Genomic DNA, 12,968 nt, shown 5'->3' on the forward strand with positions numbered 1-12,968 from the left:
GTCTGGTTGTGCGTTTTAGCTGTGTTGTCTGTTAGGATTCTGAATTACTTTCCCCAGGTCTGAATGATTTTCCCCAAGGACATGTGCTTTAGCAGCAGAATCCCTTACTGCTCTGCCCTTCCTCTCATTTTCGTTTTTATTTTGGTCTGCAAACAAAATGCTGGGCTGAACTCCTAAAATGCAACTAGTCAACTTTCCTGGTCACGGGTTATCTAAATCAGCCTGATCAGTACAGCAGCTTTTTGCTAAGTATCAGTCTTTAAAATTTTTGTTTGTTTTTGTAATTTTCTACCATTGTGTCATTGTCTTTTGCCATTTTGTCATAGACATAGACTTGATGTCTCCCAGTTTGATCGTGCATTATGAGAATGATATATCTGATTTGGAGAGGGGGTGATGGAGGAGATAACTTGCTGAGATTAACACGTGATGTGCAAGACCCACACTCGTGCTAGTACTGGAGGAAATAGCCTATGGTTTGTTCTAACTGTTGTGCTTACCAATGAGGGGACAAGGAGCAAGATTAAGAAATGGCTTAAGATGATAAGTACATAAAACCCATCACACATTCCAGCAACCTGGAAAGCAGTAAACAGTGGGGGAGAACAGTGCAGTCATGCATCACTTAGAGCTTTTAGAGGATGATTTAGTAGAATTAATGCTTCCGAATAGTTTAGGTTTATGGCCTCTGAAGTCTTCATTTCAAGATCATTTCAAGATCTTGTGTAGTTTTGGTACCATGCACTTACTTCTGCATTACTTGTTTTTTGTTGAAGGGGATATCCTAGGAGAAAGTAGGGGAAAATATTCTCCTGGCTTCTTAGTTCTGTCATCATTAAAAAGTCCCGAGCCTGCCCAACAAAATCTGCTTGCCAGAGGGAAAGCATGCAGTTGTTTGAAGGAGTAGGTGTCACTGACAGAGAGAAAGGGGTTTGGTAAAGGGTTTCTTTCAAGGACAGAACCAAAGATTCTGTTGAATGTATTTTCTGTTTAAAGAAAGGAAGTTCCAGGTGACAGTTGTATTTTCTGTGCATTATACTACTTCAGTGTATTAACACTATAACACAGATTAGTTTCTGAACAGGGTTTTTGTAACCTTGGGTAGTCAGAAGTGAGGTTTCAATCCTTTAATTATTTTACCTTGTAAAGTGAGTGAAGGTCATTAACAAACTGAGGTATAGCCTGTCACAGTTGTGAGCTTCCAGAAGCACAGACTGAATGATGAGAAGTTCCAAGAAAGGAATTTCAGTGTCAGGAACAGTCAATTGTTTTGACCAATGGCTAAAATCAATGTGACTTTCAGCAAGTAGGGTGTGTTCACAATGTATTTTCAATCTTACTGATGGTAAATGCTGGGAAGAAACACACTATATAGAAGATTTACTTTGCATAATCATTATCCCAAATTCTTTTTCCTTTCTGGCTGCAGAATTTGAAAAACATTTAGTAATGGTTAAAACAATGTAGCAAACATGTTACCTACGGTTTCACCATTCGGCTGCTTCCTTGAAGGAGCATGTTTGCATTATGTGGTCTCGTTGGGGCAGGGATTTTGGTGTGTATGGACTGCTATGTGTTTGTTATAGCAGGCTGGTGAAATAAGCCTTGCACCTGGGGTGAGGTTTCTGATGGGGCTGCTGATCTGGCTGCCTGCAAGAGCCTTGCACATGGGTTCCTGTGGAAACTTCATCTCCTCTACAAATTAGGCTCATCCTGCTCATAAGACGTTCTGCTGAGATGTGAGCTTCAAGCACAGGCTCTTCCTGGACTCCAAGAAAGTTTTTTTAGGCAAATGCCTGGCATCAAGTTTTGGTGCTGTGCTGTGAAGTCTTAGGATGGGTGAGGAGCACAAGACCTCTTGGCAATGGGGTTGGGGCATGCTGCACTTGTTACTTTGCTTTGGGCATTACTGCTCAGCTGCTGCTGTGGTGACACTGGTGAGGGAGGAGAGATTTGTGCACTGGTTTCTTGTAAAAGAAGGGAACTTTCTCTAAAGGGTCTGAGGTTTTTTGTGCTTTTCAGTAGACATCTATAGAAATAAAAATGCACAGCTAAATTGTGGGTGTAGTAACTTCAGTCAGAAAAGGCTGAATTGCAGCTACAAATCCTTGGCCTGCTTCCCTCTTCCCACTCTCTTGGTTGAATCCGCTATATGGAACATGCAGCGTGTAGGTTTTAACATCTTCAGCATTCGCTGAATCTTCTTGGCGCTTTTGCAGCCTGCAGGATCTGCTGCAGAGGCTCTACAGTGCTGAAACCTGCCAGATAGCAAAAAGACCATCGCTCCTTGGTTGCTCCATCACCCTGCACGCAGTGAGGGGTACATTTGGGTACAGCCACCCTGTGCAGCGTGGCACACCGTGAGGCCGCTGAGATGAGCAGAGTGGTGGGCAAGGCTCATGAGCCTCAGTACGGTGCCTTGGATGTGTCGGCTTGGGATTTGGAGGCTGAGTAACACCCCTGTGCACGTTGGCTCCCCGGAGCAGGCTGGGGAACACCTGAGGTGGCCCCGTGCAGAGCAGCACGGCTGCAGCCTGGTTTTGCTGCGTGCAGAGCCAGTTTGGTGCCATGCCACGGGCTGCGCTGCATGGAGGGCAGCCATCGCACCCGGCCTTCGCGGCGATGATGCACTCATTTCTGTGCGTAGCTTTAGGTCTCGAATGGCAGGCATACTTTTATAACCCCAAGCCATGTTGTTTTTTTTTTTTTTAACATTTCATCCTTTACACTATTGCACACACATTTTAGGCCACTTTAGCTTGTCTCCTTTCTGCCTGCTGTGATTTTTATGTTTCTTTTTTTTTTTTTTTCCATTGTGCTCACGAGTCAGAGAAAGAATTTAGATTTTCCTTACAGATACAGGCGCCCTTGCTCGTACTCCTCTCCCCTACGTGCTTTTGCCTCGTGTGAGCGGGACTCGCTCGGCCAGGGGAGCAAACGAGCAGCACCGACCCCTCGCCCCCCATCCCTCGCGGGGGCAGGGGGCGCGCGGGATAAATCAAAATGCGCGGCGTGGCGACAGGGTCCCACGGGAAAGCGAGCCCTGCGGCCGTGCCCCGGCCTGCGCTCCCCTCCGGGGGGGGCTCCTTTCTTCCTCACCCTCCTCTCCCCTCCCCATCGCTCGGCGCAGGGGAGCGGTTCCCCCATGCCAGGGAGCGGGGAAGGGGTGCAGGGGGCTCTCTTATAGCCGGGGCCGGCGGTGACGTGCGGTGGAGCGGTGGCTGGCACGGCGCCGGGCGGGCCAGTGAGCAGAGCGAAATCGAAGCTGACAAGAGCCTGGGCGATGTGGAAGGGGCTGTGATCCACGGGAGGGAGAACAGAGGCGCTCCGTCACCGCCGCCCTCAATAGGAGACGGAAGGGAGCGCGAAAGGAGGCGAGGAGAAAGAGCCTGTGCCGGGGGGGCGGGGGGGCGGCATTTTTGGTGGATGGTATGAAGCCAGCCATGGAAACTGCAGCGGAGGAAAATGCAGAACAAAGCCAAGAGAAAAAAGGTACCCGGGGGTCGAACAATAGCCTGTTTAAATCCGTTCACTGAGGGCGCTGAGAGAGGTTCAGGCCAGTTGGGTCACTTTTCAGAAGGGCTCTCAAGAAACCCTTAGCGCATCTGCTGGCTCGGCAGCGCGGCGATGGAGCGGCGGTCTGTCCGTCTGTCTGAGCGTATGGTTGCTCTCAGCCTTTCCTGAGCGGACCAGAAATGATTTTTTTCTGTAAAAGAAGTCTTGTCATTGCTGCGTCCCTGATAGGCTTTGGTGAATTTGGTTTGGAGGGAGCGTGTGGCTGTGTGTTTGCGTGTCCTTCTCGGAGCCGAAACCCGGCGTTTCCACCGAGACCCGCCGTGTAGCGGGGCTTGGCAGTGCGGGAGACCTCGGCTATAGGAACATACAGGAGCCTCCAGTATCGCACAACCTTCCTCTAGCTAGCTTGCTACTCTTAATTTTAAATTCCCTTTCATTTTCTGTGGTGTCTTCTGGCAGATTTTGTTCATGTGGAGACTTGCCTGCTCTCTGGAAATGGAGAATAATGCCATGAGTTTCACAGTGTTAGGTTTCGGGATGTGTTTAACCACCGAGAATTGCTCTTTAATGGAGAAAACAAGCTGGTGGTAGCCGTTGTGCAGCAGGGAGGTGGCAGTGCATGGGAGAGGTGCTCCGCTCGTCCCAGCGGTACAGGTGATGCTTTTGGTCTGGAGGGCTCAACTTCAGGGGGTGGTAGATGCAGCCACCCAAGGACCATTTTATTTCTGCATCATGTAATTTGTGCCAAATAAATCTCTCCTTATAGTGTAGCAGGCTATTGTACAGGTCATAGCAACAAGCTTTTTGCTAAATAATACAAAATTAGTAAAATTTCCACTGCCTTTTTAAACGATTCATGCTATTCATGCTATGTTGTGTGCTGTTTGTAAGCAATCTGAGTATCTCATAGGCATATACAGCTGACACACAACTAATAGGTTTCACTAAGAAAATCGTTTCATTTATTGTTAAACAGTTCAGATACGAACGTAATGATAAATCTGATACCGTCCAGTACCAGATTCTGTTTTGCTGCTTTGAATCTGATCCCTCCTACATACTTTGTATAATTCAAACCTAGCTTCAGTTTCAAGTAAATGAAATTTGTCAAGTGATTAGACAGAGTACTATATAATCCCTTAGGGATTTCACAAAAGGAGTTCCACTGATGAGAGATTAAACTCTGAAAACCATTAGTGTATGTGGGCAGTAACCCACCTCGCTGCAGTTTTTGAGTAATTAATATACAAAATGTCCTAAATACCTTGGCTATGAACCCACCTGGAGCTCATAGATAATTCTTTAAAAACTACAGCGATTTCTTTTCTTATGACTGATGAGTTTCTTTTAAACTGTTAGAACTCACAACAATAGAAACCAAAGTTATCTTTATGCGTTAGCAGCTGTGCAAAACAAAATGTGTTGCTGAGAGTGTTTAGGATGAGTTTATAGTTTCTCCTTTTATTTTGGCAAGGGTGAAAGCACAACATGTAGAACAGTAAATCTGTTACCAAGTCAAGGTGGTTGATCTGTTGTTTTCGTAGGATGCAGCCTGGGGAATTTCCTATCTTAATTTCACCACCATTTCCTGGCTTTTCTGTGATAATTTCATACTTTGGCTATGTTACATAGGTATGTTTATGTAACACTTCAGGGCTTTGTTCATGACAGTTCCTTAATTTCTGAAAGTAACACATGGTCTCCCACATTATGCTCTTTATTTCCATTCAGTTAACTTCCAAATACGTTTCACAGCGAATTAAAATGGAGAAAGCTGAAACAGTCGATGCTACTTTTAGTTTCGGTAGCAAAATAGCCCAGGTCCCCATGAGAAGTTACTGCCATGAAATGCTTGCTGATGGAGGAGGCATATTCGGGTTTGCTAGGCTTTTGAGGGGCAGATGTTCCAGCATGCTAAGACTGTGTAGTCCAGCCGGGTTTCAGATGGGCTCAGCAGGCATCAGGTGCCTTGGGGAAATGGCAGGCTTCTGCAAAAGGGCTTTTTCACCAGCAGCCCTTGTGGTGAAAAATGGGCTTTTTCTTTGTGTGGAGAAACTTCCTGGAAAATGTTGTTGCTTTGTTTGGATGTGCAAAACAGCAACTGACCTCTTCAAAAGGGGACTGGATCTCCCGTCTGAAAGGCTTGCGAGGCTGGCAACACCTCTTTCTTCCTCTTAGATCACACCTGAGCTTACTGCAATAACTGCCCTTTATGAAAAGCCCTAAGCTCAGTGGTTGCAAGGCAACTATGGCAGCTTGGAGCAATGGAAGAGCTGTCACACAGTATTTTAACTGTTCCTTCCAGAAGTGAATGGGAAAGTCCAAGGAGAGGTCGTTATTGCTAATACTGAGCAAGAAAAGATCCCGAGCACTTCACATTGGATATTCAGGTCCACATGCAGGGTGCTTTGCACTGCCAAATGCAAATACTTTGAGGAAATGAGGATACGATTGCATGCTATCTATGTAAACTCCTGTACTCCGGAGGGGAACAGAGGGGAACAAAACCACCCAGGCACTGAGGCTGTGCAGCCAAGTCTGCTTTGAGTTCGAGCACTTCATACAGTCACAACTGGAGAGAGGTGCCACGTAGGTACCAGTTTGCGTTTCCCATCCCTGTGGCAAATGTGGAAGGCCTGCTATTTTGGATTGCAGTATAATTGAGGCAATTTATGCAAGCTAATGTGCTTTATGAATATTTACAGTCTGGTAAAGGAAAAAGATTGATCTTAGTTACATTTCCAAAGTTTGCTGAATTGTATGTGAATTCCAGCTTTGTATTTTAATAAGGTTTTTTGCAAGTCCCCTGCCTGATTCAGGCAATGATACTGCCCAGCTGTTGGATTCAGTGCTTATCAGGCATTTGTTCCTCTGCACCCAGATGAGTGGCTGCTGCCCCAGTTTTTTAATTGGAAATGGAACAACGCCCATGTTGATGGAGATAAGAAGCAAGTCAGCTTTACATTGCATATCAGCAGCCCTTATCAGAGAACACCATGAGCACACTCAAGCAAAATGTTTAGTGGATCCTTTACAGGGCTGCAGGACAGATTGGATGCATTTTAAAGATGAAGGTTTACAAATTATTACAAATGACAGGGCTTATCTTGCAGGCATTAAATTAAATCAAAACGTGAGGACTGGGCAGGCAGATTTACTGAGGTGGAATAAATAAGAAAAACGAAATGCCTTTTTGCATCAGCAGTGAATGATATAGATCCTGATACACATCAACAGAGACAAGAAGTTCCCCTTTTCATTTAACTAAGAGGAATATTACCAAGCTGCAAAATTCCCCCCAACACACGCCAAAAAGAGAAAAAACAAACAAAAATAACCAATCAAACAGAGCTGTGGATGGCCACAGTGAATTTACCATTTACACATGGAAGAAAGCTGTTATATTTGGAATTAGTTTCCTTGTAAGGATGCATACTATGTACAAATTGCATTTGCTATACTTAGGAATAATGAAAACCAACCTGAACAGCTGTGTCAGTGGTTCATTTTAATTGGCTGTTGCCTAATAAGATACTCCCTGCAAGACAACCTTGTGCACAGGAATGGCTGTGATCTGCGATTATTATATTCATGATAATACAAAAGAATGTTTCCGATATTAAACTCTAACTAGGTAAGTATGTGCTAGTCAACAGCAAGAAGAAAATACTTCTCTTAAACACAACTGTGCAACTGTGTTTGCAGTATGAACAGAGATGCTAAGGTGTGACTTGAGAAAGGCCTGAATTAACATGCAGTTATTGCACTTTTAGTGAAGTTCTTTTTGTGAAGTGAACTTATGACATTTTGGTGCATCACCAATAGATGCATTTTTCATTACAGCAAATTGAAAAAAAATCATCTTTTTTACATACGTTATAGTTATTAGCCAAAGTTTTCAAGTGCGCTGCATGAGCGCATTAGGGGATACTTTCAGAGCTATCAAGCCATTTAAAGATTTTTAGTATGCTGTGTATTTTTTCCTGTTTCAAACAGTTTATTGGTGTTTCAGATCCCTAGAAAATAATAACTGCTTTAGTATAAGTCCCTGAAGAATATAACTGTAGAAAGAGGTCCAGTCCAGGGAGAATCTGGGACACACTATATTCTGGGGATAATAATTTGGCAGGCTTAGTGATTTAGGTTTTAATGAATAGGATTTGGCTTCTAAATAGGAGGGGGTTGAAAAACGCTCAGAGACTGTACTCATACTTGCCTGAATGACCTCATGAAAGCAGAAAACCTAGACATATGTGCCACAGTATATGGTAACAGGGAAAGAAACCCAGATGGCGATGTCTGTGGACAATAGACTGCAGCAGGAGAGGGGAGCAGAGTAGTTGGAGAGGGGAGCCCTATTCTGTTTCTCCAGCCTTTCCCCATTTTCTGACCAGCCCTGCTGCTGGTGCAGTATATATCACCAGGCTGTCAGATCATAAATGACCCAGTGATAACCCCCCTCTTTGCTCCCATGGGCCACACACTGCTTCGTTGGCTGCCACAGGTGAAAGTCCAAACTGTTTGTTTCCCCTAAAGCCATATGCTAGAGACAGCAAGCGTGAGGACATTGGACACCGCAAATTTTATTGCAGGCATGTGAGATGATTCATCCAAAATGCATGTAGAACGCCCCAGTCGCCATCAGCGTGTCTGCTGTGTGACACACAAACACTGTAGCTGCTGGCTCTGCGTGGGATCCAGCACAGGATGCCTTAATGAGCATGGCTGTGCACAGAGAGCATTGTCACCTACACCTAGAAATGCAACTAGTTAGTTGCATTAGTTAGTTCCTCAAAAAACAAAGCAAAACAAAAAATATATATAAAGCAGTCATCATCTGAATTTTTGGGGAACAGAGTTAAAATTCCTTTTTTCTATGCTGTGTGTGGTGGTTGTTACACCACTGAAGCCTATGGGGCTTCTGACCTGGTGGAGATTTAGCATGGAAGGTCCTGTGTGGTGCCCAGAGAAGTCACCAGAAGACACTCTCTGGCTTCAGGAGTCATGTCATGCGTGCAGTGAAGGCCATAAAGTGGCCAGCTGCTAAGTGTCTCTTTGCAGAGCAATGGAAAAACTGAGATTCTTCATGCAATTTGAACCACCACCCTATGAAAGGAGCCCTGTTTTTGCAAAGCCAGAAATGACTAATTAAAAAAAAAAAAAAAAAAGATTATTTTCACTTACAGAAATGATGCTGCTAAGTTTGCGTGCTAACTCCACGTTTCAGTGTTTGATGCTGGTCCCACAGTAGGCAGTGACTGTGCCAGCATCATCTGCTTTCAGCAAGTGGTTTTTGTAGATGCCACAAGAGAAATCTCAAATTGTGGGTTCTGGCCTAGCCAGATAAGACCTTTGTGGTGCCAAGGATGTGATCTAAATGCTCCTGCAAAGCAATTGAATTTTTTTTTCTTCCCAGAAGTTTTGCCAGCTGGTTATTATTATTATTAAAATCTGAATCTGTTACTCATGTCCAGTAAGTAGCTTCAAAAAAATGATGGAGAAGGGAGGGGGCAGGCAGTACACAGTACCAGCAAGCAGTGCTGTTGTTTTCCAGTTTGTATCAAATTCAATTATTACGGTGTTTTTTTGTGATCTCATGAGCGGGATTGTTCCTGTGTAAGCAGGAGGAGATGATATCATCACGGAAGTTTTCCTGAGCATGCACAGTCATTTTGGAATGATAGCTTCAAGACATTCTAAATTTGGTTGCCTTCATAAAATGTGGCACTTGTCTCTCCTAAGAGGAAGGATAGGCTATGCAAAGTCGAGCAATGCCTCTTGGGAAAGACAGACTGCCTGGTACCTGCTTGATGGTTTGTGTGTGAGTACTGGAGAGGGGACAAGTAGCAAACCACGAATTATCCTTTACTGAGCCATCAGTGCCATGTGTCAACCCAAGAGGCTCTTTTAGCACCAGAGATCGTTCACTGATGTAGGAGGCGGACAAATTCCTGTTGCAAACCTCTAGATCCACCATTTGGATTCGAGGCCAGGACATTTCTCTTCTGACATATGCAAATGTAGCTGTGCCAAACTCACCAGCGCACCAGCAACAAAGCAGCCTGAGAGAAGGACCAGGGCCCTCACAGCCCAAAAACGTATGGCATTCCTGCTCCTACCCCCCAGAAATTTGCCTTGGACCTAGTTCACAATACATTTCTTTTTGACATTGTAACCATCACTTCCTCCACTTACTGAAATGCTGTGAAGTCGTATTTATTTTGGCCAGGGATGGTGATTACCTTTGCATTTCGCCAGGGCCGAGGGGGCTGCAGTGCGTTACAAGGAACAGCCAGGTCGTCCTGCCCTGACAGCCCGGCAGTGCTGTGAGGGAGGCAAGGGGGAAATGTCGATGCTGTGCCTGTCCTTACCAAATGCCCTCTAGGCCCCAAAAACAGGGGGAGAAGGATAACAGCTCCTGTTCCCTCCAACCCTCGAATAAGCCTCTCTTAACTTATTTGGTCCAGAATTTTGGAAATCAGCAGAGCCTATGTGAAACAAAGCCCACAATTTATATAATATTTTTTTATGTAAAAAAAATAACAGAATGAGCTCTTGTGTTTGCCTTGTCTCAACATGTGATATTAATCATTCTCTCTGTCAGATTTGGAGTTTTCAGGAACCAGATAACATGGTTTGCCATGACTATGTCTTCCTTCATTCCTTGCCATGAACAAGGAGGGGTAGAAACGGGGTGGGGGGTGAGGGGGAATGACCAGCCACTGTAACAGAGGGTCCTTTTCCGTGTCTTTAATTCAAGTCCCAGCTGGAGTTTCAGCTGTTCAACACTTCTTAATATTTGTATGAGCATTTCCCTGTTCTTTGTCCCCTCCCCCCAACCCCTCCCTTGTTTTGGTAAAGTTACGTCATTTCAGTGATGAAAATACAGCGTGTTTTTATGGGCTCTTATTTTTAAAGTTAAATGACTGAAAGTGCTGAACTACAAACTTTGGTGACACTGACTTTTTACCACCTAAAATTGGCAGTGATCACCAGACCAGAAATGGAAATTGGCAGGTACCACTGGATGTACAGGAGTTCAAGGCCACACCGGTACCATCATGTGCCAGCATTGAGAGGCAATGTTAGTCCTTTGGGGATTCAAGGTAAATAAAAGGCGGGGTGAAACTGGAACGGAGAGTTCAGAAACGGTAGCATAAACCTAATGCTTTGCAGTAGTCCTAACAATTTAAGATAAATGTTCTTCTGCTTTTTTGTTTTGTTTTGTTTTCTTTGTTAAGCCTGTAAGGAATCTAGTTCTTTTACACGAATACTTGACGTACGCTCAATTTTGGTTGTTAATGCCTGAAAGACAATGATGTGCAGTGAGGGATACCTCCCTGTTAACTGTTCTGCCTGATTGTTTCAGAAGTGTTTACAGATGAGATGACGTAGTGCGGTTTTTGTATGCAGATGAATCTATCCAAATGATCAGCCACAAATGCAGTGATTGACAGACAGTAAACCAGTGACAGCACATCTGGTTTATCAGTCTTCAACAACATGTTTCCTACATAATATTCTGTGGTTTTCTTCGCATTTTTCCATTGCTAGAAACAGTAGTGTATATGTCAGATTTTTGAAGACAGAAGCTGAAGTTTTAAAAATGGCTTGGTGTTTCCACATGCCTGGGGTTTCAATATCTGACTTGAGTCCTTAAAAAGATATTTTGTTTTCCCAAAGCTTCGTTTTAAGGATTTGGGGGAAATTTAGTTTTTAAGAATCTCAGAGAGGCATCTGAAGTCAAGCACATGACTGATGGCATTGGAAAATGAATGCAGTGAAGGACAGAGATGCTCAGGGAGCGCATTTGCAACTAGTTTCATCCAGCAGTCCTCTTCTCTTCATGGAGCCTAGTGACTGAAGAGTGCATGGCAGCTTGTTTGCTGGGGATGTCTGCCTCAGCATCAGAGACTTTAACAACAATTGCAGAGAAACATTCACCAATTGACTTCCATTATATATTCACACCTGTTTGTTCCTTAGGATTCAAATGTTCATGTAATTCAGAATGTTTGTTTTCTTTTTTCTTTTGCAAGTACTTAGGTAGCAAATCCATCCATCTACCATCTTCAATTATCAATATTATTTTGGCCATATTTTACGATAAATGACCCAATGACAGACTTGAGGCTGCCAGAAGACGTCAGAACTTCAGATCAGTGCACGTGTGATCTTTTGTACAAGGGAAAAAGATGCGGGGAGGGATGATCGATTATGAATGCTGCCTTCCTGGCTGGCAGAGGGCATGGAGGGAGCAGGCCAGGTGCCTGGTTATCGGGGTCTTGTGCCCCATCAGCTGTCCCCAGAGCTGCAACATGTCCGTATGTGCTGGCACGGATGAGCCAGGACGCAGAGGAGACTCGCAGCCTTCTGTCGTGGCAGCTGGGAGTCTGGCACCTAAAATAGGGATAGAAACCCTTGTTGAGGCAATGGATCCCTAAGCAGGCTGCCTTGGGAAGCTTCCCGCAATAACATTCGGGTAAATGCGGTGCCTTGTCATGGAGTGGTTGAAGAAGAAAGGGTTCTTGCTGATGGAAAGCAAATCAAACCAAAACAAGCCCCAGAGATGCCAGTTCAAAGAAAGGTGCTTTAAGTGGCTGCGCTTAAAAAAATTAAAAGGTTTCTAGGCAGCAGCAAAACTGCTCTGAACACGTCTTGAGTAAGACCAACCTGCCAGTGATGGATTAGCTACAGTGAAAGTATTGTTCTTTCCCTCAGATGGGAGGGAAAATGTGGCTTTAATCACAACACACCTGCTGTAACACACCTCCCTTCAGTACTGGCATGCAGTCTCCCTGCTGCTGGATGGCATTGGCTGGAGTGTAGAGATACACGCTCAAGCTGCTGTGACAAGCCGTGTTATTTCACGAGTGCTGGAGCAATGTGGATGTTCCTACCTTGCCTCCACTGTGGGTGTCAGTGTGGTCATCACTAGGAGAGCCCCTCTTGGGCATCCCCACAGGATTTCACAGGATCTTCACATCTGACACGGTCTCTTCAACCACTTTAAGCTTTATTCTGACACTTGAGCAATAATGGTAAGAGTCAACATGATATTTGCTGCAGTGTTCAAGCCAAGGCATCCTCAGAGCTTAAGCTGCAAGCTTAATGAGCCTTTAAAGTGCCTAAAACATTTTCTAATTTTATTTATTTATTTATTTCCCCCAGGATGCATTTCTGTCTCTAGAAAGAAATACTTAGCACTGGTTGTTTGATGTAAGCTTAGCTGTAGGCATTCTTCCAGTGGCGTTGGGCATTGTTTGCTATATAGGAATCTTTTTTCCCTACCTTCCCCCAGATGCTGGGAGGTGTTTCAGCTCCCGTCTGTGAGCGTATGAAGGTTCGCAAGCATGGAGCATCTTGCCAAAACAGCTTGCACCCTCACTGAAGTAAGCTGAAATTTGGAAAATGGCGTGGTGGGCAATCAGCTGGGGAAATACCTGCAGGAC

The 12,968-nt window shown here is 44.6% G+C and overlaps 1 protein-coding gene across 14 annotated transcripts in view; it reads left to right on the plus strand.

Moving 5' to 3' along the window:
• Positions 1–12,968, plus strand: part of GPM6B (glycoprotein M6B) — a 109,991-nt gene that overhangs the window by 75,009 nt on the left and 22,014 nt on the right. For 4 of the 14 annotated variants that reach the window (XM_080554480.1, XM_080554483.1, XM_080554479.1 and 1 more), the window contains one exon: positions 10,503–10,622. The exons of 4 other annotated variants lie outside the window; for them this stretch is intronic. In XM_080554480.1, coding sequence (XP_080410606.1) covers positions 10,503–10,622 — 120 coding nt within the window. Of the gene's footprint in view, positions 1–2,893; positions 3,493–6,382; positions 6,465–10,502; positions 10,623–12,968 lie in introns of those variants that run through there. 6 more of the 14 variants (XM_080554481.1, XM_080554478.1, XM_080554477.1 and 3 more) reach the window with 6 other exon arrangements.

The sequence above is a fragment of the Anser brachyrhynchus genome (genome assembly GCF_964034855.1).
Source record: "Anser brachyrhynchus genome assembly, chromosome: 1".
In the NCBI taxonomy this organism is placed as follows: domain Eukaryota; kingdom Metazoa; phylum Chordata; class Aves; order Anseriformes; family Anatidae; genus Anser; species Anser brachyrhynchus.